The sequence below is a fragment of the Pyxicephalus adspersus genome, chromosome 1 (assembly GCF_032062135.1).
Source record: "Pyxicephalus adspersus chromosome 1, UCB_Pads_2.0, whole genome shotgun sequence".
NCBI lineage: Eukaryota > Metazoa > Chordata > Amphibia > Anura > Pyxicephalidae > Pyxicephalus > Pyxicephalus adspersus.
The window spans coordinates 127,822,843-127,848,448 of NC_092858.1; the positions used below are offsets into that span (position 1 = coordinate 127,822,843).

Below are 25,606 nucleotides of genomic sequence, written 5' to 3' on the forward strand. Positions count from 1 at the left end.
TATATATATATATATATATATATATATATATATATATATATATATTTATTTATTTATATTTATAGTGTATTTATTCTGTCCAGCAAAAGTAGATGTGCCACTGTTTGGAAAACCTTTTGAGGGACATTTAACACTTGTCCATTGTCATGCAGGAAAGTGCATTTCAAGCAGAAATCTCTATGTGGCTCATTGGTCATTGATACCTAGATAGCCATTAAAAATTTAGTGTCAATTAACAATAACCCCAGCATGCATACTTGAATACATTTCATATATTTTTCAAATATATATAAGGCTTGGCAAGGAGGATTTTTATTAACATAACATCTGCAAAGTACATTGTGTAAACAGATTGATATTAGGTTATATTTCATTGGGCTTTAAGTAAGTTCTGCTATATGCAACCATTTAGATGAATCCCAGACAATGGAGCCATATATCTGAAAGTGCCAAAGACCTGGTGCGTCGCATGCTTATGCTGGACCCTGCTGAAAGAATAACAGTCTACGAGGCACTCAATCACCCATGGCTGAAGGTAAGAACATGACTATAATGAGTAAAATTGTAGAGTTCCCATATCAACAACTAATAGAAAATGAATCTTTAAGACCAAGGGATCATATAAAAGAGCACTCTGGGGTTGAATCTTCACAATTGTACACTACAATACATTATGACACAACATTACAATTCAGACTTAGCTAATTTATTTATTTACATAGCATTATTTACATTTTTTTCAGAGACATTAGCAGCCTCATTTGAATGGGCTTCCCTAATGTAATGCCTGAAACACAACCATAGAAATATACAGGCGTAAATTTAGCCTTCGTTTCAATTTGTTACAGGAGTTTGACCTATAAACCATGCCTTGATTTTCCAGTTTCCTGTAACACTGCCTCAGAGGTCATTTAAAGGTATTCTAACAGGATAGAAAGAATGCCACAAATTAGTGAAGGATATTTATGAATAGTTCTCATCTTTATTGTCGTAATTATGACGATTGTCTTTTTACAGTTTACATTTATTAAGGTTCAAGCTAAAGCCATCAGGTCAGCATAAAAACTAGGCAATTAGAATGTTCTAAGAGGTGATCAGTTTCTATCTACATTTTTCTTTCATCCCAAATCATTTTTCTGTATCCCAATGGGGAGATCCACACTTCACTTACACTTCTACATTACTCCCTGTTACAGAGACAAAAAAACTTCCTGTTACAGAGGAAAGAATGTAGAGAAATCCTACATAGTTCTCACCAAAATGGTTGACCCCATTGGAACATTACTCCTTTGTCTCAATGACAATGGTTGTTTTAGTTTAAACTTGGGTAGGAGGTTATGTTATTGTTTCCGAACAGACCAATCGTCTGCTGAGTATCTGCTCCCGTCCTGATTAGGTATAGTGCATGCACGAGAAGAATCACACTGACACTGAGTTCAGATAAGTGAAACTCCTTTATTCTAATAAGGCACTGGGTTTTTTTATGGGCAAGCAGCTAATGCCCTATGCAAAGTGTCCTTGAGTATAAAAACTTCTGATTGGTCATGTTCATACAAGGTAAACTTCCTCCAGAAGCTGGACATCATCATCTTGGGTGTTGACCTGGATGGAGGCTCCATTTTAGTTACATGCTCTTGATTCAATGGGAGGGGGTGCTAGTAGCAGCCATTTTGAGCAAGAGATATAAAAACGTAACTGTACATATGTACATTGTAAAAGAGACATTTTACTAAATTCCATCACATTATCAGATAATAGCTAAACTATTACCTATCTGCAAATAAAAATGTCCTACTATCAGGGTAAATATTTATGTGCACACATTCTGGAAATGACTAGCATGCTAAAATATATATTTGTTCCTATAGTAAAAATGTTGTTGTTTTGTCAATTTTAACCTAACACTGCTGTTTGTTTTTTTGTTTTTTTTTATATATGTATAGGAAAGAGATCGCTATGCATACAAGATACACCTGCCAGAAACTGTAGAACAATTAAGAAAATTTAATGCTAGAAGGAAATTAAAGGTAAAAACAATATCACTACAATGATCATCCTTCTGATGTGGCTTTTTGCCATTAGAGTTATTTGGTATAGAGAATATATAAATATTCATTTACCAGCAGCTCGTAGTTTAATATAGAACAAAAATGTAAAATGAATAAGATGGTTATGTAGTTGACATTAATGCTGCCCATATATATCCAAGCACCTATACTATGCTTGGTATGGTATACCACTAATGTGATGTAATTATTGGATGTCTCCTATTAAATACAGCCGATGAAAAAAGTGAAAGGTTTTTCCGCCAAATGGCTGCTGGCCATGGATTTAAATCAGCTCATTACAAGCTCATTTACTGCTCGTTAAAGACCTTCTGTTGTAAAATTAACTTTGGAAAAATGGGTATCCCAAGAAAAGAAAAAAGTTGGGTACTAATCTCTCTGTCTGTTCTACCAGTCTTTGCTCTTTATTTAAGAGTTATGGCTCCTGGACATTCCTCTTCAACTAACGCACTTCCAGAAAAACTGTTGTAATGTTTTGTTTTTTGTTTTTTAATTCTTTCCACTTGCCCCTTCCTCACAGAAAAAGGATACATTAGTGTAAAAAAAGATGATAGAAAAGACCTCAGCACTAGGAAATGGATCAGGAATCTAACAAAGTGTGCTGAATTAAGAGAATTTTCTTTGTTCACTATAGCTTTTAAAGTGAAACTACAGTAACTAAAAAATTGTGACCAGACAAGTCCTTTGTTACAGAAAGGTCAGGCAGTATCCCCTTCTGCAGTGATCTGCCGGATCACAAATTATTTATTGCAGGAACCACCATCTTGACCCGATCGTCTTCCTATAGAGTTTGGTTTTCGACCAGTTTAATTGGTTGGGTCATGGTGATGGGAATTCTGGGCATGCTTACAGGAGTTCCCCAGCAACATTGTTTTTTGCAAAGGCAGTGAACAAGGTCCCTTTCTGCAATAAAGACTTGCCTGCTTTTCCGTAGCTGTGGATAGTAGTATTGTACGGGTACAATCTTACTGGTACGGCATGAGTACCACTATGGTATGGTCATCCTCCGCAAATACCAGATATGAATGGAAGGTTCTTTTAACAGAGCACTCTCTTGAATTTACCTGCATTGTTAGTAATTGTTCATCAGCAGTATTTGCACTTAAGGTTGGGTAATATCACTGCGTTATGGAACTCTTACATCTTCTCTTTCATAAAAGAAAAGTGTCAAAACGGGCCAATAGTTCTGCTCTTAAGTGGCCTTAAAAAATAACTTTCGATATGAACAAAATATAAAAAGTTACTTCCAGTCGTGTGTATTTTAAGGAAGTCTTTGTCAGCTCTTTTAGTTGTGCAATAAATAGGCATTCATTACATATATAATTGGAGATAAAGGACAATGTTTTGCACATGTTGTACTCTGTTCTTTTATTGTGGTTCTTTTATTAAGTGCTGCAATGTCTGTTTTTCATTTTTTATTTCTCAGCTGTTTCTAACAAGTTGTACTATTGGCTATACAAATCTGGATTCATTTTTCTGTAACAGAATACAAAACTGACAATATGTTCTTCCTTTCTTTGCTTCAGCAAAGAAAAGAATAGGTATATCAAGCAATTGGGTTTATATGTAGGCATGCATTACATAAATAGTATTGGAGCACTATTTGCTACAAGATTAACACTGTTTCCTTCATTTTTAGAAGTAGCTCGGAAATGGTGACTTTTTTTGCACCTGAAGATAAGTCGCTTAAAAAATCTTCTTCATTTAGGCAATTAAAGTTTTTGTCAAGCTAAATTATTTTTTTACTAGTTTTGTATTTATTTGGAGGAGGATTTGGAGTCCAGTGGAGTTTTTACTGCTATACTGGACTTGATTATAGGGGTTTTCCAATCTTTTTGTGCTACTGACAATCGTTTCACCAGAAAAATCAGTGAAAAATCTCTTAAGAAATTAGAAATCTAAAATTCTCCTTTATTGAAGAACAATTATATTTCTAACTTAGTTGCTTTTTAGGAATTCTGCTCACAGTCTGGTGCAACTTATGTAAGTGAAAATAAATTTAAAAAAAATCTTGATTTTGTTTTGGTATTGGACTACAGATTGCTTATACAGTATGCTGGGGTTCTAAAGACTGTGGAAAGGGCTGAAAGTTTCAGTCCAAAAAAGGAAACTAATGCTATGTACATGACAGATGATTCTCGCAGGGCACGGACAGGAATCTGACGTGAGCAGAGAGGCCGTCTGATGTCGTTCATGGATTCGTCCTGGTTGATCCATGAACGTCAGAAGACAGGTGACATCAATTTAAGTGAAAAAGTTGTAAAGTGTTAAAACTACCAGCAAGCCCCTGAAAACATGTATAAATGCCCCAAACACCCCGTTCATATGAATGTGGCTTGTTGTTGCTGTGACATGGAACACCTATAACGAAACACTTTTAATGGTATAGCTAAACTTGTTAAGTTTTACATGAAGTATCACTGCAGATTGAAAGTGTATTCAAGGATCAGCATAATATAAATTTCATTTATGTAGTAATTTATATTTATGTTGGATTTTCAATCTATTTGCCAATCCAGGGAGCCGTTTTAGCTGCTGTGTCTAGCCACAAGTTCAATTCATTTTATGGGGATCCTCCAGAAGAATTACCTGACTTTTCAGAAGACCCAACATCTTCAGGTATAATAAATTAATTTTATATAGGTTTTTATTTTGGGTTTGGTTATTCTATATTGCACATATAACAATCTGTAATAATTATTTATAAGCGTTTTAACTGCAGCTTTCTTTTTTTTTCAACTTTTTTTTTTAAATTTTCTGTGCACCTAAAATTTTTGAATTAATTTTTTTTTGTTAAAATATGCTTTTCTGTAATATTTATATGCATGTGGTGGCTTTGTTTTGTAGTCCCCATACACAAACATTGCAGATAAAACTTGTAGTATATGCTTACACAGTGTATTATATAAATGAGATTCAAGAAAAATTGGTACATACACATTTGGAATTAGTGCTGCAGGGATTCCTTTGAATTTATTTATAAAGCAGCAAATCTGACTTTGACTAAAAATTCGATGGGGAATTAATCACAGCAATTGAAATCGCATGGACCTTGAATATTCTCCACCAGGAAATGTTAGGAGGGTTAGAAAATCTGTCAGTTTTTTTTCTATCTTTGAAGATATTTTTCACATTCCCTGTGGTTATCAGGACATGAGGAGGAGCTCTTCAGTAAGGACATAGATGGCAATAAACCACTTAATTTCTTCTGGTTTGCCTTAATTATTAGAAAAAAGTCAGGTTTTGATTGCTATGTGCAACACTGTCAAGATTCCTTTCACTTCCTGTGTGGTCACCAGCACTGGAAGTAAAAGGAAGTATTCATAACAGGAAAATTGATCTTAACTGTGACATTATGTCCTACTTATCATCTTAGACACAGGTTCAATATTTAAACTGCATAGCAAATGCTCTATAGAGTAGAGTGTACACAGTAAATTGAAAAAAAAATGCCAGAGGGAGATACTTTGAATGCCAAAATTTCTACCTTCTACCAGTTTTTTTCCCATCCCCCCGAGCATTTGAATGTCTGTAGCCTAGACACACGTCCACATTAAGGAACTTTAACTCTCAAAGTGCAGTTTTATGGTAAAATTTATTTTTAAATTGGTAACTTCCTGTTTTAGCTTGTTAAAATTTTCTTTCACATACCTAAAAAAAAAACATAGACCTATTCATATCTACAAACACATTTTAATAACCACAACAAAGATCTGTCTCTAAAAGTATTGTACGCAAAAAGTATGGTAATGTTATTTAGTTAACACATTTTTATTCTTAGTTGGCTTAGCAATTACATCAAATGAATGCCAGAATCCCATTCTCTCCTAGAGAAGCTGAATATTCTTAAAGTGTAATTTGCAGAGTAATTTTTTTGCCAGGGAAACTGGCACTCACGGGTTCTTTTGCATGAATGAACTCCCATGCACCTGCAAGGGAGTTAGGGTATCCTGGCACAGCCAATCAAGATAGCTGAACATTATCTCTAGGAAGGAAAAAAAAAGGAAGATGATGGTGCCCTGCAATGGAACGCGAATGGGTGATTCATGTGGCTTTGGTCCTTCTTTACCAGCAGTTTTACAAACTAATGAAATAACCATTTCATGAAAAATTATTTTACAGTTGGTTGGAAAAATCACCTTGCATTAATAAATGAGATTATGTACTTCATTATTTAGAGGTAAACCAGTTACTAGCTTCAAAATTGGCATAATGGTAACTGTAGAATAAATGAGTTTGGGGCTGAAATATAACATTTGCATATAACTTTACTGCCTATATGTCTGTATCGTCACAATATGACAATGCTTCATTTTGAAAACAGAAGATATAAACTATAGTTGCTACAAGAATCATTTTTAGTCTTATGGTATTAAAGTGACATTTCCATTTGTTTGAAGCCACTTATCCATTCATTAAATTTCTGGAAATTTTCCAATTTTTGTTTTTTTGTTAAATTTTTAGGAGAATCTACCATAGGCAGAGACACCTATTTCTGTATCCGTATTAAAACTGAACTCTAGTTAGCACCTTAAAAACCCATTCCAACATCGCTCACCTCTACCTATGTACTGTACTTAAATTACACTGGCCTTGTACTATGTAATCCCTTTAGCCACTTTGATGTCATTAATGTGGGCTGTAAAAGCTCTATTCCAGAAACCTGGAAAAGGAGTCCACATTCTCTGCAAATTTCTGTGACCATTCAAAGGCTGGGAGTGCAGGAAGACAGGGATCAATCTGTTCACTGATCTGACAACTCAGCACAGTTTCAGTATATAAACACATTCTGAAAAGTGTATACAAGAAACATTAAAGTAAACCTGTCGGAGAAGTATGTGGATCTGTTTTTTAATTAATACCCCACTAAAAAAATGGCTGTCAACTGTCTACTGCCTTCAGATGTACAAGAAACTGACAGAATTATTAGAAAAGGGCAGCACTGGCTGTATCAATTTTTACTGTTACAGGTTTACTTAAGGAAGCAATCAGTCCCTTGATACTGCTGACCCAGTGTGTTCCATGTTGCAGCCACTTTAGGTGTATGTGAAGATCATAAATTACCTGTATTTTTGGGACATACATTTAGCTAATGAATAATTAATACCCAAACCAACTAACTGCTAAACATAGCAAATTAAGTTTAACTTTAACTGGCAACACCCTTTAAGCTACGTACACACGGCAGATTTTTATCGCCCGATAATCCGCATCGGCCAATTATCGGGCGAAAATCTACCGTGTGTACAGTCGGTGTCGTCCATCGTCCGGACGACCGACCTGCCGGATCCACGGACGATGGACGACAGCCGATCGTAATGAAAGGGAAGGGGAGAGCGCGCAGCAGGGTGCCGCTCCGTCACTCTCCCCCTCCCCTCTCCATAGAGCATGAACGGTGCTGTATGTACAGCAACGTTCATGCATCTTGCAGCCCCTTGTCGTTGGAAAGGATCGTGAAAGATCCTTTCCAACGACAAAAATTGCAAGTGTGTACGCAGCTTTAGTTTACCTCACCTGTACTTTTTCATTGATAAGTAACTCCTTACGTAAAAAATTTTTTGTTGATATTGATCATGTTGAACCCTAGTAACAGATGGGCTCTAATTGATACATTCTCATTTAAAAAAAATGCCTTTATTTTCTTTCTTGGACTTTATGGTTTAAACTATCCAAAGCATGTACACATGCTGTATAAGAACATAGTATCTTTACTCTGCAACAGCAAATATTTGTGGTGTTACTTCTGATAGGAAGTGTAAACATGAAGTGTTCTTGTGGTTAGTAACATTGACCACACTAAGAATAGATGTAAATGTATCCAGGGTGTGCCCAGCTTAACATAGGTTATAGTGTTAAATTAACATTATATCATATAATTTCAATGTTTAATTAGAATGTTATTAATGGCAGCCACTGTTTCTGTCACTACATGGGTAATTGTTTACAATGATTTATAATTTCATCAGCTAATTTAAAAACTAATAAATTTGTAATAGACCTTTAAACAAATACAAGGCTTATATATAGGTAATCTTAGTCACTATTGTAAACCTTAAGAACATGAGATTGTCCTCCTGAGATTAGTACTCATTACCTGTTGTGCACATGATATCTCTTTGTATGGCTTCACAAATGTCACCTCATTCATACATGCACTCATTTCCTAAACCCTACCCTTTACTATCCCTAAGATTATTTTGGGACTCTGAACACCTTTAATGACCTGGAACTAAAATTGTAGCAGATTAAGTAATTACCAGCAGTAAAAATGAAAGCTATAGTCAATGTTAGGTAACAATGGTGTGTACATTTTTGTATGAGTTAGTTATTTTATTCATTTGAAACCTGAGCTGCTATGCTGAGAAGCTTGGAAAAGTAAGGAAGAGCAATAGAATACCAATTATACAATTTTAAATTATCACTCAAGAGTAGAAGTTGAAAAGAAAAGATGTATATCCTGAATATAGAAGTAAATGTAAAGGAAAGCGGGGACAGAAGCAAGTTTACCAGTGGGCACAGTTGAATAAAAGTTATGCTGGAAGAAATATAGGCTGATTTATATACTTATACTAGGTCAGTGACTCAAAAAGCAATTAACTTGTTTTGACCTGTAAACTAGCTTTTAAACAGAGATGAGCAGTTGCATTCACCATTATTTAACTTAATCTCACATTTATTGATAAACAATTGTCTCCAGATTTGGTTGCTTGGTAACTTTTTAGACACCCTATGTTTGTCTGATAAAAGTAAAAGAATTGATGTGCTGGGTTGAAGTTTCACTGACTATAGTTGCTAGGCCTGGAGATAGATGCATCCCTGTAAGATAAAAAAAAATTGCCAAACAGAAGTTAAAACAAGGCAGAAACATTTATTAAGCTAGCTTCCTCCTAGCTATCAATAACCTGATTGTGTACTGTGCCCCTAGAGTCCTTTTAGAAGAAGCCGCACACATGAATTAGTGCTTAATATTCCAGACAATGTTCAGTGAAGCGATAAAGGTTTACAGTTACTGGCTTATTATGAAGCTTGAATTTGTATAAATATATGTATGGGGTCTGATGACAGTGGAGAGGGGGAAAGTTTCCATACAGGTATAGTGCTCTGGCACAGGAAAATGACTAGACCATGAATCCCTGTTTAAAGCTGTAAACTTTTTTCAGTGGTACCAGGTAGACCAAGGTGATCAATATGCTGATGTGTTTTGCCCTCTAATAGAGCTAAATCATACCAATGCCTTTTACCTGAGTGGTGAAGATTTGTTTAGATCGGCCTTTCTTGGCCTCTTTAGCATGGGGTAAACTTAGAAATACCTTTCAGGTCTTAGGAAACCCCAGCTATAATTACACTATCCACATCTCACATTACATTGGCATGGTGGTCAGTCGGAAGAAAGTCACCCTTACAGATAGCTCATAAAATTATTGGTCCTAGTTAAATTGACCTGAGAAGCACACGTTGCTCGATGAAACTACTGGCAACCTATGGAGGAACCCTGGTTGGGAAACACTGGTTTAGAGTTTTTTTGTTTTTGTAATTTTGCAAAATTACAAAAGTGCAAATGTTATTGTTGCAGTTAAATGTACATATGTTATCTGCAGTATTTTAAACAGAAGTGGTGAGTTCCTAGGAACTGGTTTGATATCAAAACACAATCTCCACAATGCAGAAAGCACAATGGGGTGTTTATATTTGCTTGTTGCTGAACTGTTAATGAATACAGGCAATTCAAAGCATGTCAATAATTAAATGAGCGGCCTGTTTCAGTAACTAATGTAATTGAACATGATCATAGAAACATGGCTGGGTTTACATGTTGATGTCCATGTAGTGCGTAACACTTATAACTGCATTGCACTGGCAAACTTAACTTATCATAAAAGATTCACTGATCTTCTGTTTCCAAATGATGGTAATGAAACACTGCTGGCTAATTACAGATTTCATATTTTTCTGATCTAATTACTGATAAGTGATTGCTTCACTTTGCACATATGCATTTTCATTATCTCTGTCCTGCATAAGCATGCCAGTTTTTCAAATAATTTTGCTGTTACGTACTAATAACATGGTTAATAATTTGTTTAGGCTGTAGCTAACCTCACTCTGCATGAAGCTACTTTCTTTTATTTATTTAAAAATTCAGTAGACCCGCTTCTGTATGAAAATATGCACCTTATGACAGCAGATTGACAGGGGGCATCATTAGATAGTTCTTATATTGTTACATACAAGCAGTAATATTTTTCTAGGAATTTTTCAGTCTGGTGAGTCTTTTATCTACCAGGAGGTTTATTGTGTTAACACAGTGTATGTGTTTGCATTCAGCAATTTATGAGCAGAAATTATAATCTCTTACAACATCGGTTTTAGGTTGAAATGGAGATCAAATGTACATCTTTATTGCAATTCAGTTTATATATGCTTCTTGTTATGCCAGTAATCGGTGAATGTTTGTGTACTTACTGTAAATTGCCTTGCCAGCGCTTGCAACTAACATGGCATTTCTGAAATTTTGTATTTTGTCTGCCTTATTGCTGCCTTTCTAGGACTCCTAGCTGCAGAAAGTAGGTATTCCTTTTTCCTCTTGTGCTGCTTGCTCTGCTTTCTACTGTTTTTCCTAAAAAAGTACATGTGATAGAACATTATGTCTATACTATTGAACATTCTGGTAAAGAATTTACAGATCAGCATGTTTAAAATTCAGAATGGAGTTTTAAAGTTTATGCATAGACCAAACCTTTTCGAATTGGATAGATTGTGGTGGGATGAAAGCCCCTGCATTTTTCTTTTTCCATCCATGTACAATTAGTGATTTTTTCCCTTCACTTCCTGTTCCAGGCACTCAACATAAAATCTTGCAAAGTGAAGGGAATTCACCTCTTTAGGAGTTGTCCTCAGATCAGTCATTCTTTTTGGTAGATTTCCTTCCATCTCTTATGAATAATTATAAAACTTTCGCTGTGCCATGACGCTTTTTCTTGTGACAATGGTTACCAATATAGTGGAGTGAAACTCCCCAATAGGGGAACATATGGCATAAAAACCTTTCCTTCCACATGTTATCCAAAACTGGTATAAATTTTATTCACACAGATTCTGTTGCTCTTGGATTTGGTACTAAGTATTGACTTGAGAGTTCTTTCATACCAACTGCGTTTTCATGCATTTGATACATTTCCCAGCACAATAACAATTTTCTGATATTTGCTTATTAGTTCAAACAGGGATAATCCAAGAGACGACTGAACTGGGAAAACGTCTTGAATGATAGCAACATACAGTCTAGTATGTTGATCTATATTTTTCATTTCAAGTAAATTCAAATGGAATTCCAAAAAGCACAATGTGTACAATTTTCTTTCGATCTACAAACTTTTGTGTAGTGGAAGTGACTTCCTGATTGGCAATAAAATTATTACATAGTTTAAGTCGTCTTTGTGTGAGGTTTTTCCCTCCCATTTAGGTATTACCTGCCTGTTGCTGCTCTTGTTTTCTCTCTCTCTCTCTGCGGCCCTATTAATAGGATGACACTAGCTTCCAGTTTTGCAATGCATTTTTCTCCCTGTGCTTTCCTCCAATCATACCTCTATACATTTCAAACAATGTACAGCTCTGTAGAAGAAAAGCCCAGTCTATGTGAAGTCCATATGTACATGCAAAATGCAGTTAAACAGGTAATTGTACATTTATCTAAATTTTTTGGGACTGAAATTTAAGTCAAGTTTAAAAATTTAAAAAATGTGCACCAGTAACTGCTGTCTGTGACCTTGATTGTACAATTAGGAAAGCCAGTTACTCAGAACTAAAGCTAAAACCTAAATTACCCTTTATACTTGAATCCCTTTCTCCAGTAGTTCTGAAGGGAAATTGCTTTCCTGTACCTACTTGGCTGAGATGTGTGTGGCCAACCTAGCTTTGTACATTCTCTCTCCCAAATTTTCTAAGCTAAGCATGTGCATTCATTGTGCTTACCCCAGCGGAAGTATAGTTTAACAAAAGACCAGTCAGTTCTTTTCATGACAGAAGTAAAATCTCTTCTTTTTCTATTATTTTACCTATGTAACCTGGTGATTCTGTCAGTAATGCCCATCTTAGTGTGACAACACTCGCTCACTGGAGAAATAGCATTATCAACCTAAACTGATTTGGACGTCAAGCACCTCCACCTCTCTATCGCATAGAAAGGTGTTGCTTTGTAATTCACATACGGTAGCTTGGAAACATAAATGACAACATGTTCTCTCACCACAGGTTAAATTTAGCCATCTGTTACCTTTTTCACCTGGTGAAAAAAAAACTCCAAAATTATACTTCTTTTTAACACCTCATTAGATTTTCCCCTTGTTGAATATCTTCGGGGTTTAGGCAGAGTGCATCTTTTTTCTACCTGATTGAGTTATTAAAAAAAAAAATCGCCAGTTTATTTTAAACTTTTTTAGTTAGAGTGTCATCCTAAATAGCTTGTTATGAATTATAGTGTTTACTTTTTTTTTTCTTTTTAACTATCTTTTGTTTTTAAATGTCTGTGGAGGTGTCTTTACTTTTTCAGGTAATTACTCCCATTAATCATAGCTAGTGAATTGTTTTTATTGTCCAAAGGTCATTTTGCCATAAAGCTTTGCCTCCTAGCTTTTTTTTTTCCCTTTGTTTGCTTATAGGAGCGGTGTCACAAGTACTGGACAGCCTGGAGGAGATCCATGCACTCACAGATTGCAGCGAGAAAGATCTCGACTTCCTACACAGTGTTTTTCAGGATCAGCACTTGCACACCCTACTAGACGTAAGTTTTTATATTTTATTGATGAAACCAGGTGCTTAATCATGGTTGTGTGCTAGTTAAATTTTTTTTTTCCATATGGGTAAGCATTTTGCATATCACAGTTGTTGCAAAGAACTGAGCAGTTTAGTCAGTAAAACTTAGGAGAACAAGGTATAGAGAATCCCACCACCTGCACCGTGCATACAGTTAGAAGACCTTCTGGAAAACTTGCAGGATATATATATATATATATATATATATATATATATATATATATATATATATATATATATATATGTATGTGTGTGTGTACTAGTGGCAGTAGACTTTACCTGTAAATGTGGACTTTACAATTTTTTTACTGTAGACTAGAACTGTGGTTGTCAATTTACATGTTAACATCAATATGTTAATAAGGTTTAGTTCTGTGCATTTGTGCTGCTGTTGGCCATATGCATAAATTGCCAAGCGAGTAGAATGAGTATATTTTTATCATTTTTTTATATTGTTTTTTGTTTTCAGTTGTTGTTATTATTAATATTTAATTATAATAAAGTTATTGCATTTGTATTTCAATTAGTCTGAAAATCAATTCCTTATCTAAATAAACATTTTTGTAGCAAACAAAATATATACCACTTGGCTGCTGGCAGTTTAAAGTAGTCACTGATGGGTGTCTGTAATTTAGATGGCAAGCTGAAGTAAGGCATGCGAAAGAAATCAGTATTTTGTACACTCAAGCATATTGGTCACATTCCAGGAAACGTTTTCTGAATACAGATGTCAACCATTTTACGACTTACATTTCCCTGGAGCTGAAGAACAATATCTCCTTTTGTTGACTGGGGGCCAGGCTGGGATACAAGATTTGTCTAGATATGCTCCACTTTCCCTTTAATTGTGAAGCAGTTATTTAGTATGTGGCAGATAGACTGCATGAACTTCTCTGTCTGTTGGTTTTCAGGGATTTATTTTTCATGTTCTACTGGTGAGTGGCTGTAATTTTTTAATTGAAGTTTTAAGGAAGTTAGAAGCTTTATTTTATATAAGGAAAGAAGCTTTTGAAAAGGGAACATGTGTCATCATAAGTGATTATATATGTTATTCTATAAAATGTTTCTAAATAACAGGTATTTAATGTTGACCAATAACAAATCATAACGTATGCAATGGGTATTCAGATTTTATTATAGAATTACCTATAATTCAGAGTAACCAGACAGTTTAGGTTTATCGGTTATAGGTTTATCAGTAAAATGTCATGTGCACTGATATTTTGGTTTTCATTGTAAAATTGGTGGACTCTCTAGATATAAGTAGTTCTATATTTCAAATCAGTTTTCTTGAAAAAGACATTTGGAATTATCTGAAATACACAAAAGCAATTTTCCCTGAAGAGTTAGGTCATTTGATTAGGGCTTACTGTGAATTACAACACAAAAAATTACTCATGTTGTTAAAATGACTGTCACTTCAGTGCATGCTACTTCCATGTCAATGTATTATTTGGCACTTGGTTAACAGAGAATGACAAATTTGTCCTTGATTGCTTTGTGTCATCAGGCCATCTGGGACTAGATCATAAGCTCTCGGTAACATACTTCTGCCAGTAATGTCAGCTGTACCTAACAAACAAAATGTTTTTATTCAAAATTTCTAAGTAAATGCCAAACATTTTATTTAGTACATTATTAATTTTTTAAGTAACATCTGAATGCATTCTTTCAGTCTCATGGTGTGCCTAATTACACGCTTTTCTGTCTGCACAATGCACTTTGCTATGTCAAGTGCACTTAAAGGTTTTGTTAATTTAATATTATAAAGCAGCATACATATTGGCAAAGAAAAACAACCTGAACTAAAAAAATGAATTACTGGCCTCATGTACATGTACATATGTGTATTGGATGTTATCTTGAAAACCACAAAATTTCAAAGTTTTAACTAAGTTGTTCAGCAATATGTCTGGTTTTTCTACTTCCTAAAGTTTCCAATACTTGTTCCTGTTTAAAGGAATAACTATTATTTTGTTAACAATTAAAAAGCTTTTTACCAATAAGAAAGTTACCATTTTGTATAGCTTTTTTGTGACTTACACAGCTTGATCAATATGTCTTAATAATTTTAAAATCCTTGTTTTCTTTTATTTGTATTTTTTATATTTGTATTATTTTTATATATTATAACATAGCCAGCTTCATTTTCCAATATGCAATGGCTTTAGAAAGTATTAAGACCCCCTTCACTTTTTCAATTTTGGTTTGTTGCAGCCTGATGCTTATTTGTTTAATTTTTTTTTCTCATTGATTTACAATTAGTACCCCATAATGACAAAGGAAAACTTTTTTTAGACACATTTTGTAAATTTACTAAAAAAAAAAAAAAAAAAACTGAAATATCACATTTACATAATTCAGACCCTTTACTTAGTACTTAGTTGAAGAACCTTTGACAGCAATTACAGCCTTGACTCTCTTTGGGTATGATGCAGCAAGCTTTGCATATCTGGATTGGGGGATATTCCGCAATTGTTCTTTGCAAATCCACAGAAGTTAAACTTGGTTGGATGGGGCCATCGGTGGAGAGCAATTTTCAAGTCTCCAGAGATATTCGATATGGTTCAGGTTGGGGCTCTGTCTGGGCTACTCTGACATTAACAAAGTTGTCTTCAAGCGTCTCCTGTGTTGTTTTTCACTGTGTTCTTTGGGTCATTGTCATGTTGGAAGGTGAAACTTTGGCCCAGTCTGTGGATATCTCTGTACTTTGGTAGGATTGAGGAAAAGCTGAATAAAGCAGTCTTCCTGTTCCAGCTGCTGCTGATAAACACCCCTACAGCATGATGCTGCCACAACCATGCTTCACTGTTGTGATGGTATCAGGCAGATGAGTGTAACGGTTTCCTCCAGACATAACGTTTAGACACGCAACCTTATACAAAAACAACAAAAATAGAAAATCAAACAATCTTCATTTCATCAGACCAGATATCCTTGTTCCTCACAATATGAAAGTCCTTTAAGGGCTTTTTTGCAAACTCCTATGCTGCCATAAAGCCAAAGTGGGGGGCTGCAGTTTTGGTTGTCCTTCTGGAACTTAGTCCCATCTCCACTCAGGACCTCTGGAGCTCAGTCAGACCACCAGGTTCTTGGTCACCCCTCTCGCTAAGGCCCTAATCCCTCGATTTCTCAGTTTGGGCAGACGACCAGCTCTTGGAAGAGTTCTGGTTGTGCCAGGTTTCTTCTTTTTGAGAATTTTGGAGGTCACTGTGCTCTTGGGAACCTTCAGGGCAGCAGAATTTTCTTTTTTGTTTTTGTAGCCTTCCCCAGATCTGTTTAACAATCCAGTTTCTGAGCTCTGCAGGCAGTTGCTTTGACTTCATGACTTGGTTCTTGCTCAGATAAGCATTGTCAGCTATGACACCTTCTGTAGGGCGGGGTGAGCCTTTCAAAACCTTGTCCAACCAATTTATTTTACCACCAGTGAACTCCAATTGATTTTCTGAAACATCTTAAACGATCAAGAGAAATAGGAGGTACCAAAACTAAATTTCAAGTGTTGTCGCAAAAGGTCTGAATACTTATGGGAATGTGATATTTCAGTGTTTTCTGTTTAATATGTTTACAAAACTGTCTTAATTTCTGTTTTTAGTTTGTCTTTGAGGCCTGAATCCACTGTAAGTCTGTAAAACAGATGTGGGAGTCATAGTATTTTTACTGAACTATTTGGAGCTCATTTGATCGGCTAATATTCAAAGCCACTAATGCTTCGTTCCCACTATTAGAAAGTGCATGCCATGTGTTCTACCCCAATGCACAGCCACTCGCATGCCTGTCTGTTGTGATGCTCATCCTATTCATTACATTTATTGGACAGAAATGCAATAAACTGTGATGATTGTCACCTAGGACAAATGAACGTAATAGTCTTGGACAAAATCCTACACGTGTACAGCTGTCCCTTGACGTCGTTCACCAATCTGCCCTGGTGGATGGTGAACAACCAAGTAGGGGAGACCACTGAAACTTCCTATAGAGGAGAGCACAGGGGAGTGCCACTCTATTATACTCCCTTTTCTCTTCTCTATAGGACTTAACAGCAAAGTGCGTAGAGCACTCTTTTGTTCTCCCGACAGTGAAAATTATCAGGAAAGGTTGTTTCCCGAGACAAAAATCTAATGTGTGTACAAAGCCTTGGTATTGACGGCCTGAAGCAGAAAGTGCTGTTACTGGCATGATCTTTGCAACAGATTTACAAAAATAATTTGCTATTTAAAACTGATAAATGCAGTAAAGCATTTTGCCAAAAAGTGGCATAGCAAATGCAACCAGGCTTTTGCTATAGAAGATCATGGGGGAAAGTTCTAACCAATCACTGTGATCCTTATTCAGGGTAGAACCTGCAATGTGTTATTTAGGCAATAGGTGGCCTAGGGACAGTTGTATGTGGATTAAAACCCACATGTATGTCTGATGTTAGGGATCCATAAGCAAGGAATTGGTAGGCGGGCCCCAGTTGAGAGCTGCTTGTTTCTGTGAAGGCAAAGATCACCAGTCTATTATAGGACTAAAATATTCAGTATGTTCTGTTGTTGTGACATAGGACAGGTGTGGGGGCGTTGAGACTGCTGTAGAACTATACAACCCCCATCATTCTATTCCAGTTGTCATATGGGAAAGCTGTGGAGGAGCTTCAAGGCTTAACATACCCTGTCAATTTGTGGCATAGGTCACAACTGGAAAAGGGACCTTTGCTTCAGATGGTTAACAAGGTACATGACAACTGTGCTTTTATTTTTTTCAAGTAAAAGTATAGTATACTTTCAAGTAAAGTATAGCGAATAATGTAGTTTCTTTACTGCTATAATATGTAGCATATTTCTAAAGATACTTTTTGAATTACAGACAATAAGAGTAGACTTTCATTGTTCTCTATTGTGCCATTTCTGCAACTATGCAGGCTGAGACTAATTTTGATAACAGGAAGAAAAGCTATTTGCGAAATAGTCCCTAACCACAATTAGAGTTTCTGTTGTGCAGTGCATATTAAGGCAAAGAGCAATGTATATTTTGTGCAGGTAACCCATAGTTATTATTAGTTCTTCATTGGGTTAACAGAGGTAAACTGATAAAGGGTTAATTGCTGTATTTAGACCTTTTGTGACTTTGACTTAAATGATAAAATAAAAAATACATCTTTTTAGGTTATTTTCGGAGTGATTTTAAACAAAAACATTGTATTTATTCTACAATTAACGCTTTTTTTTTTTTAGTTCTGAATTTCTTTTTTATTTTGACGTACAAGTTTTTAACTAGTTACATACCTTCCAACTAGAAAGGATAGGTGGTGCAGACATCATGTATGTGGCACACAAAAAGTGTTTGCTTTTGAAAATTGGACATGACTTTAAAGGGCCTAGTTAAAAAAAAGCCTGAACTCGAAAAAAAAAAAAAAACACAAAACTTTTTTGACAGATATATGTATGTTTTAATAATTGTTGCATATGATTACAGTGTTGTGCTGATCAGAGGAAGAATGTTCTATTGCCTGTGAGAGAAAAAATCGTCCCGTGGCCAGTGAGAGTTGATTTGCTGGTGTTCTTTGAGATCGTTGTCCTGTTGCATGATACAATTTCAACCAAACAATATCAGTCGCACAGATGGTCTCGCATATTCACTAGATATACTTTGTTGAACAGGGGAGTTCATGGTTGACTGCAAGGTGCCCAGGTTCTGTGGCTGTAAAACAATTCCAAATTGTTACCCCACCACCACTGTACCACTGTGCTTATGACAAAATAATCTTCACTTTGGTCTACTCTGTTCTAATGGACATTGTTCTAGGTGTCTTGTGTTTTATTCAGATGCAACTTTGCAAACCTAAGCTTCGCTCCTATGTTCTTTTTATAGAAGAGGCTTTCTCCAGGCAATACTTCCAAACATGACATGCATGTTCAGTCTTTTTCTATTTGTATAGTCTGAGATATACAGTGTCTCTTGAGTTTAATTTATCTGGGAATTGCACAGTTTGACCTTGGGGAAAATTTTATTTGGATCCCCATTGTTGGGAAGATTGGCAACTGTCTTCCATTTGCTAAAATCATTGATAATGTGTTCCTCCTCGGCATTGTGTTATCATTCACCTGAATAAATGGGGCCATGAAAAAACTACTTGTGCTTCTCCCACACCAATGGAGCTCATATCAGTGCATTCGGCCAGGGCAGCTGGGGACAACTGCTCTCTTGTGTGGCCAGCTGAGTCAATGTGATCAATAATGACAACTCCATGTTCATGTTAACTCTGAGGCTGAAGCAAACCCCAGAACCTGTCTTAAGGTGAAGGATTCAGGGTTGATCGGAGGTGTAAATGTGCATGTCTTGGACTGCTTCAAGGTCTAAATATATTATGTTGTGTGTACACCAGTTAATAGAAAGTGTTCATAAAAATGTCACTTAATGTGGAAATAGTTGCCAACTCCTTTATTAGATCTCAATTCAAAGAGGCTTAGCTGGCTATATTCCCATAAGTTAACAGGTGCTAATTTCAAATTCTTGACTCCTATTCTCATTAAAATACTGAGGGGGGCTTGAAATTCAAAATTTATGCAAGTAAAAGCAATATTACACAGGTCTGTTAGAGACTGAGATGTAGTTATGCAGAAATGAATTATTTTTCTAAAGGGCACAATACAAATTTCTGAGGCCAAGTATTTATTTTTTCACAGTATTAATTTTAATATTAAAAAGACACATTTACATTGTGTTTTTTTTTTTAATATAACACTTTTATCTGTAGCTAATGTTTGAATAAAAGTCTGATGTTTAGCTGTTCAAATATGTTGAAAGATATATATGAAAAGGTCAACAACTACTATAGGATGTGCTATTTTTACTTCATCTCTAGATTTGAATTCAGGAGAAGTATACACTGCAGCAAGTACAGAGTAAAACTGTGTCAGTGATTACCTTTGTGGGTACAAAGAGCAGCTTATTATGGCTAAAGTTGAAGTGGAAAGGCTGCTATATGTGTGGCTAGCTGGGGTTTTTAGGAGCTTTGTATATAGCTGCTATAAGTAGCAAAGCCATATTACTGTAAAATCTTACTTTTTGGAACTGCCATTAATTTTTTAACCTCCTCACCACCCGCTTTCCTGGTCCACTTCTTACTTGTCCCAAATTCAGAATAATATTAGTTGTACGGACTCACTGGCACTGAACAGGCAGTCGTCATTATCTTTTGGGCCCATGCTTGCTGGCTGCACTTTCTATTCTATTTGTAGAGACGTCTAGAGCACAACCATGGGATTTATGCATTAAAGGTGTTAAGACAGACAAAATGCTTTTAAGCTGGTTTGTGTTCTAAAGTTATGTATGTTATTTAAATGCAAAATTTGAAACAACCTTCTTATTAACCCTGTAAAAAGTGGAAGTGCACTACATCTGCTTTGTGGGTTAGCAACAAAACCGTTAACATGGGCTTTTGTCAATTGCAAGTAATAAATTTATAGCTTTCCTTTATGGAAGATGAAGAGCATAAATGGAAATGATTCCTGCCCAAGGTCATTACACAGCAACACAACAACAAAAATCAGTGTGCTGGCACTTACTATTACACGCGTCATAAAATACATTTAAGTAATTTGGCTTTGAATTGTTTTGTTCTAGTGTACAACACTATCTAAGGCAAGTAATGCTATTTATTTTAGTCATGTTGGGCTTTTCTTCTAAGTCATATTTAACAGATTTGTTTTAAGGACACCTTTATTGTGTAAATGTATTTACTATTTTGAAAATATTAACTGATGAACTTGGTGCTAGGAATGTAGTATGATCTAATTTTTATCCTTTTAGTTGTACCTTCCTGATGTGTGACAAGCTAGTTTCTTTATTCATGAGCTGTGTCACTATTGTGTGTCTGTCTTAGGACCAAATATTATACTAAAACAAAAGAAATTCCTTTCATGAGAAAGCAACCCTTTTGAAACAATATATAGATTTAATGAGAAAAAGGGTTAGCCAATCCATAAACTCAGTGTCATAAAAGTATAAAAAAAAAAAAGAAGCAACTTTTAAATATCACACCGTCTAGTAATTCTGCAACTGAATTCATGATATAAAAGGGTTGGGATCCTCTGACTTTCAACACAAAATAGGAATGGCCCTAGTTCTGAAATATTTAATTAACTAATATTAAAAAAAACAGCAAAATGAGTAAAACACCAATGCAGAAGTGAAAGGAAAATAAACATTGCATTAAAACCCAAATATTTACACCCCCCAAAAATAATAACCCCCCAATAATTGTAAAAGTATATAACCCATGCAAGTAAACTATGGGGTTTGCAGTTACAAATGTACAAGAACATTTTATATTACCATCTTTGAACAAATAGGGAAAGGTGTTGAACCCGTGTCCATATTATTATCCGACCTTTGCTTTTATGTATAATAGGCTTTTATTACATTTTGAACAAAGGTATAATATGTAACATATAACAAAGAAGAAAAACATGTAACCTATAACAAAGAAAAATTAAGGAATGGGATGGGTGGGAGGGAGGAAGGGGAGGAGGGTAAGAAAATATTGGCAAAATTCCAACTCTTGCTTTTAAATTTTGAGGATTGATGTTATATTTGGTTCTGGCTACCGATTTCAGGCCATAAGTTTTCAACACTATGATAGGGATGACACATTTGTTATATACACCAGTATTTCCTTGTGTGGATTACATTATAGATTTATTCACAATGCTTATCTGACAAATAAGAAACACTCATTAGATTCAATGGCTTACAGTTACCAATATAACAAAGTGGATTTGGTGTTCCTAACCTGTGGATTTATTATTTGGCTTCACAGTTCCTGCTTCATTTCTGGATGGGAAAGTAGTGAGTGTTTAAGCCGGTTATATGTTTTAATAAAATGTATGTTGGATATCTGTAGTCCCTTTGTATGGCCTGGAAATTGATAAGTAATCATTTCACTTTCCAATGTTTTATTTAATGGAGAGAGTAGTAAAACATTGGAAAATTTTGGGAGAAATATAAGGTAGCAATTAGACGGGTTAACACGGATAGCATGGTTAGATTTGTTTTGATCAAGAAATGGATGGTGAAGGAACCTCTAGGTGAATCCGTGGGAGCCTGAGTGAAACAAAAATATTGGCTTTGAAAAGGTCACATTTAAGTCTAAACAAAATGTTATTAAATTTTCTCAAATTTGGTCTCCGTGGTTAGATAGAGATGTTGGCGGGGTTGTGGGCAGAGATCAAATAAACAGGTTTAGTGGGAAAGTTCATTATAGATAAACGATAATGTTGTAAAGTGGAGTGCAGTTAAGAGAAGCCATATTGGTTTTAGTGGTTCGTATGTGCCTGATTTGGAGCAGCTAAGAAAATAGGTGTTGAAGAAATAGTGTGTTGATCGAGATTGGGTGTTTTTTTTTTTTTATTTCTTTAGTGTTTGCAGTTTTTGTAAATGTAAAATGATGTTTATCTATGGTTACAAACGTTTAGATAATATTAAAAAAAATGTAGTATGTTTCTAAAATGGTAAAGAGTTTCTTGAATGTTAGTCAGCTTATTGGAACCCTTGTCAAAAATGTTGGAAATCACATACTCAGACATGATACAAAACTGTTTTGGCTTTGTGAAACATACCTCTGAAAAATGAAATGGCCTTATTGCATTTAATGGCACATTTTTTGTTCAGACTAAGTTAGTAAAGAATAATGGGAACCCTTAACAATGTGGGAAATATTTATAGAATCACCTGGTCATTTGGAAGAGACGTACAGGTAGAGCAAGGAAGGCATAAAAGCTTCAAAACGAAAAACTCAAGGAAATGTAGAACAAAAGATATTAAAACAACCGTGCAGAAACTGTAAGAAATTAACCAAAGAAATCCATTAACACCTAACAGAAGAAAACAGGGTTACAGTGGTCTAAAGAGAAGTAGTTATGAACTGTGGAAGATTGAGTAAAGTAGTAGTTTATATTGAGTATCCAATAGGGTAATTGGTTTTCATTACCTCCTATTCCATCTATATGGAGAAAAATGGAAAATCGGCCATTACAAGGCTAAATCCTGAAAATGTGATCAGTCAATTGGTGTAAAAGATCTATATACATATACAGTCTTGCTGCTACTAGGGAAACACCACCAACTTTCCAGTTTCATCCAGGTTTTGCCACCATCACCTTTGACCTTGCTTAGTTCTGGCAATTTATAAAATACTCACAAACATAAAAGTTTTTAATAACATACCAAGTTCAGTGCTTTTTTCCTGTTCCAACAGAAGGAATCAAGAAAAGCATGGCAGCAGCTTAAGACATTTTGTGTGGTTAGTACTAAACACATCAAGGCGCTGTCATGCTTTCTATGATTTCCTGTGCTTGAATGTGAATAAAGCACTTGCTGAGCCTAGCATACCGCTGAAAACGCTTTGTGAATTTCAAGTAAGTTGGAGCCTGAATTATGATGAATATTGTTTTTTATTATTGGGTATAAGTTTGCATATAAGTTCAGGCCTCAAAGAAGAGTCATAAGTCAGAGGAGGTGCAATAAAGTAATAAATGAATTTGGATTGTTTTCAACTCTTTTCGTCATTGTTGAGTGATTTCATAATTTTACTTACTTGATATGAAAAAAACATTTCCCATTAATTTACATTATTCAAATTTTTTTGGAGGTATGACTTGCAATGGGAGAATGTTTAGTTGCTCATAAACAAAAATGTCTGTCATTAAGTGATTCAATAAGTTTTGCCAGGTTTTGTATGCCAGTAGGCTATACCTTATTGTCCCAATGAGGACCATATCCCTCATTTTTTTTTACAAGCTATCGGAGGCACAGTAAGTGAAGTGAAATGTACCAACAGGGTAGCAGACTATTAGAAAAGTGACTTGATAAAATAATTTGATGATCATATTTATTTTTTAATGCATTAGAACCTCAAAAAAATTGAAAGTTCAAGCAAACCCAAAGTCCATTTTAGTATGTATGGCATAATGCCTTACTTGATTGGCAACTCGGAAGGTAAATGAGTGTGCTTAGCTTTGTCAGCCTGAAACAGGAAATACTTTAATTGTAAGTTTCTCCAGGAATGAAACTTTGTCACAAAAACTGATTTGTTCAAGAAAGCTGTAAAATAAAAGGCATAGTGCCAACCATATCAAAAATAGATTTTCAGTTTAGATACACAATAACATTTCAATTTTGGCAAGCTATTTTATGGAAACTGTAAGGTTGTGGAAGTGCTTTGTACAATAGTGATGCTGTCTGGTGCAAACAAAAATTGAGCTTGTCGTTACATTTCTGACATTTTAACAGTTCTGTAAGAAAACATGGTTTTGCTACTGCTGAAACTGTTTTAAGAAAAGTTTACTTCCTCTTCCAAAATCTAACTAAGAACAGTATTTGCAGTACAGCAAAAAAAAAAAAAAAAAAGCACATCCAGTTCCCTCAGGTAATCCCTTCGGAGCAAATTGTACCAGGGTTTTTTTTGCCTTCCTCTGGAACAACTATGTGTTTAGGGTTTTGTATCTGAGATATGTTTATTTTCCTAGTGGTTGAGCGATGAACTTGTGTCTTTTTTCAAATTGATGAACTAAGAGACACCTAGATTCCTATCTAACTAAGTTTGTTAAGTCTAAGTTTGTAAAAAAAAGTTTTTCAAAAGAGTGCAAACATGAACAATGCACATTTATATGAGAAATAGTTTATATGAGAATAGAAAAAGTGAAAAAGTAGAGAGCAGAGATGTCCCTTCTGCAGTGACTAATCTTACCTGCCTAATTGTTCTTACCTGCCTCCAATTTTGTTGAGGTGCGTAGTTGCCAGGAAAACCCTCCTCCCTGCTTCCTTCCAGGTCCACCCAATCTTGAGTGCCAAAAATAGTTTAGGGAAAGTAAATAAATGGGGAAAATAAAAAACAAGCAGGATGGCACGCAGGTTTAGTTCCACTTTAAGAACTGTCCACATCTCAATTTTATGATGCCTGTCTCTTTACGCCTACTTCCTTTGTACTGTGATTTTACTGCTACAGCAAAACTCCGTACATACTTGATATACATGGGTTAAGGCACAGGAGCGAATCATCTAAACTTTAGTTTATGTATCTGTTCCACTCTACCAAGTTAAAAGCATATCCAGAGACTTTAGTTCAACACCTAAATGCTTCAGCAGTATAAATAGCACCATAGTCAGCAGTGGCGAAAATGCATTTGTTAGTATTTTGATATGGAAGGGATGTAATAGTTTCCGGTATCCTCATTTAGAATCAACATTTTTCGTGTGGCAGAAAGCAGTGCTGTACAAACCTTTTAACTGGACAATAGGCAAAAAAAAAATCAGCTGTGACCTGTGATTTTGTAATGCAGTTTTTAACATAAATTAGGTATTTAAATAGGCAATAAGACCACAATATTGGAGAACCAGTTGTAATGATTTAATTAAAACAAGTACAAAATTTGCAATATTCAAGCAGTTTTGGGTCAAAACAATCATAGAGTACTACAACAGCGCAAGTATATTATGATCTTCAGCCACCCGTCTCATCCTATAGGAAAGATCCTAAAAAAAAAAAAAAAAATCCTAAAACATAAATTAGGTAACAAACTTGACTGTTTTTGTTTGTTTTTTTTTTGTTTTAGGTTTATGATTTTAGTTTTAATGCCAAGTACAAAATGTTATGAGTTAGTAAAAGAGTTTATACAAATATGTTTGCCTCATCTCTCACAGTACATTAACACAATTCTGAGTCAAGGTCTAACTTTACTTTGCCC

General features: G+C 35.2%; 2 protein-coding genes across 12 annotated transcripts in view; both read left to right on the forward strand.

Annotated features, from left to right (window-relative positions):
- Positions 1-25,606, forward strand: part of LOC140341373 (large ribosomal subunit protein uL2) — a 331,097-nt gene that overhangs the window by 159,756 nt on the left and 145,735 nt on the right. The window lies entirely within an intron of this gene.
- Positions 1-25,606, forward strand: part of CASK (calcium/calmodulin dependent serine protein kinase) — a 152,623-nt gene that overhangs the window by 80,388 nt on the left and 46,629 nt on the right. For 7 of the 10 annotated variants that reach the window (XM_072426992.1, XM_072427017.1, XM_072427030.1 and 4 more), the window contains exons 8-12: positions 413-535; positions 1,944-2,027; positions 4,586-4,685; positions 10,613-10,630; positions 12,725-12,846. In XM_072426992.1, the coding sequence (XP_072283093.1) occupies positions 413-535; positions 1,944-2,027; positions 4,586-4,685; positions 10,613-10,630; positions 12,725-12,846 (447 nt within the window). The remainder of the gene's footprint in view (positions 1-412; positions 536-1,943; positions 2,028-4,585; positions 4,686-10,612; positions 10,631-12,724; positions 12,847-25,606) is intronic. The other 3 variants (XM_072427056.1, XM_072427001.1, XM_072427036.1) reach the window with 1 other exon arrangement.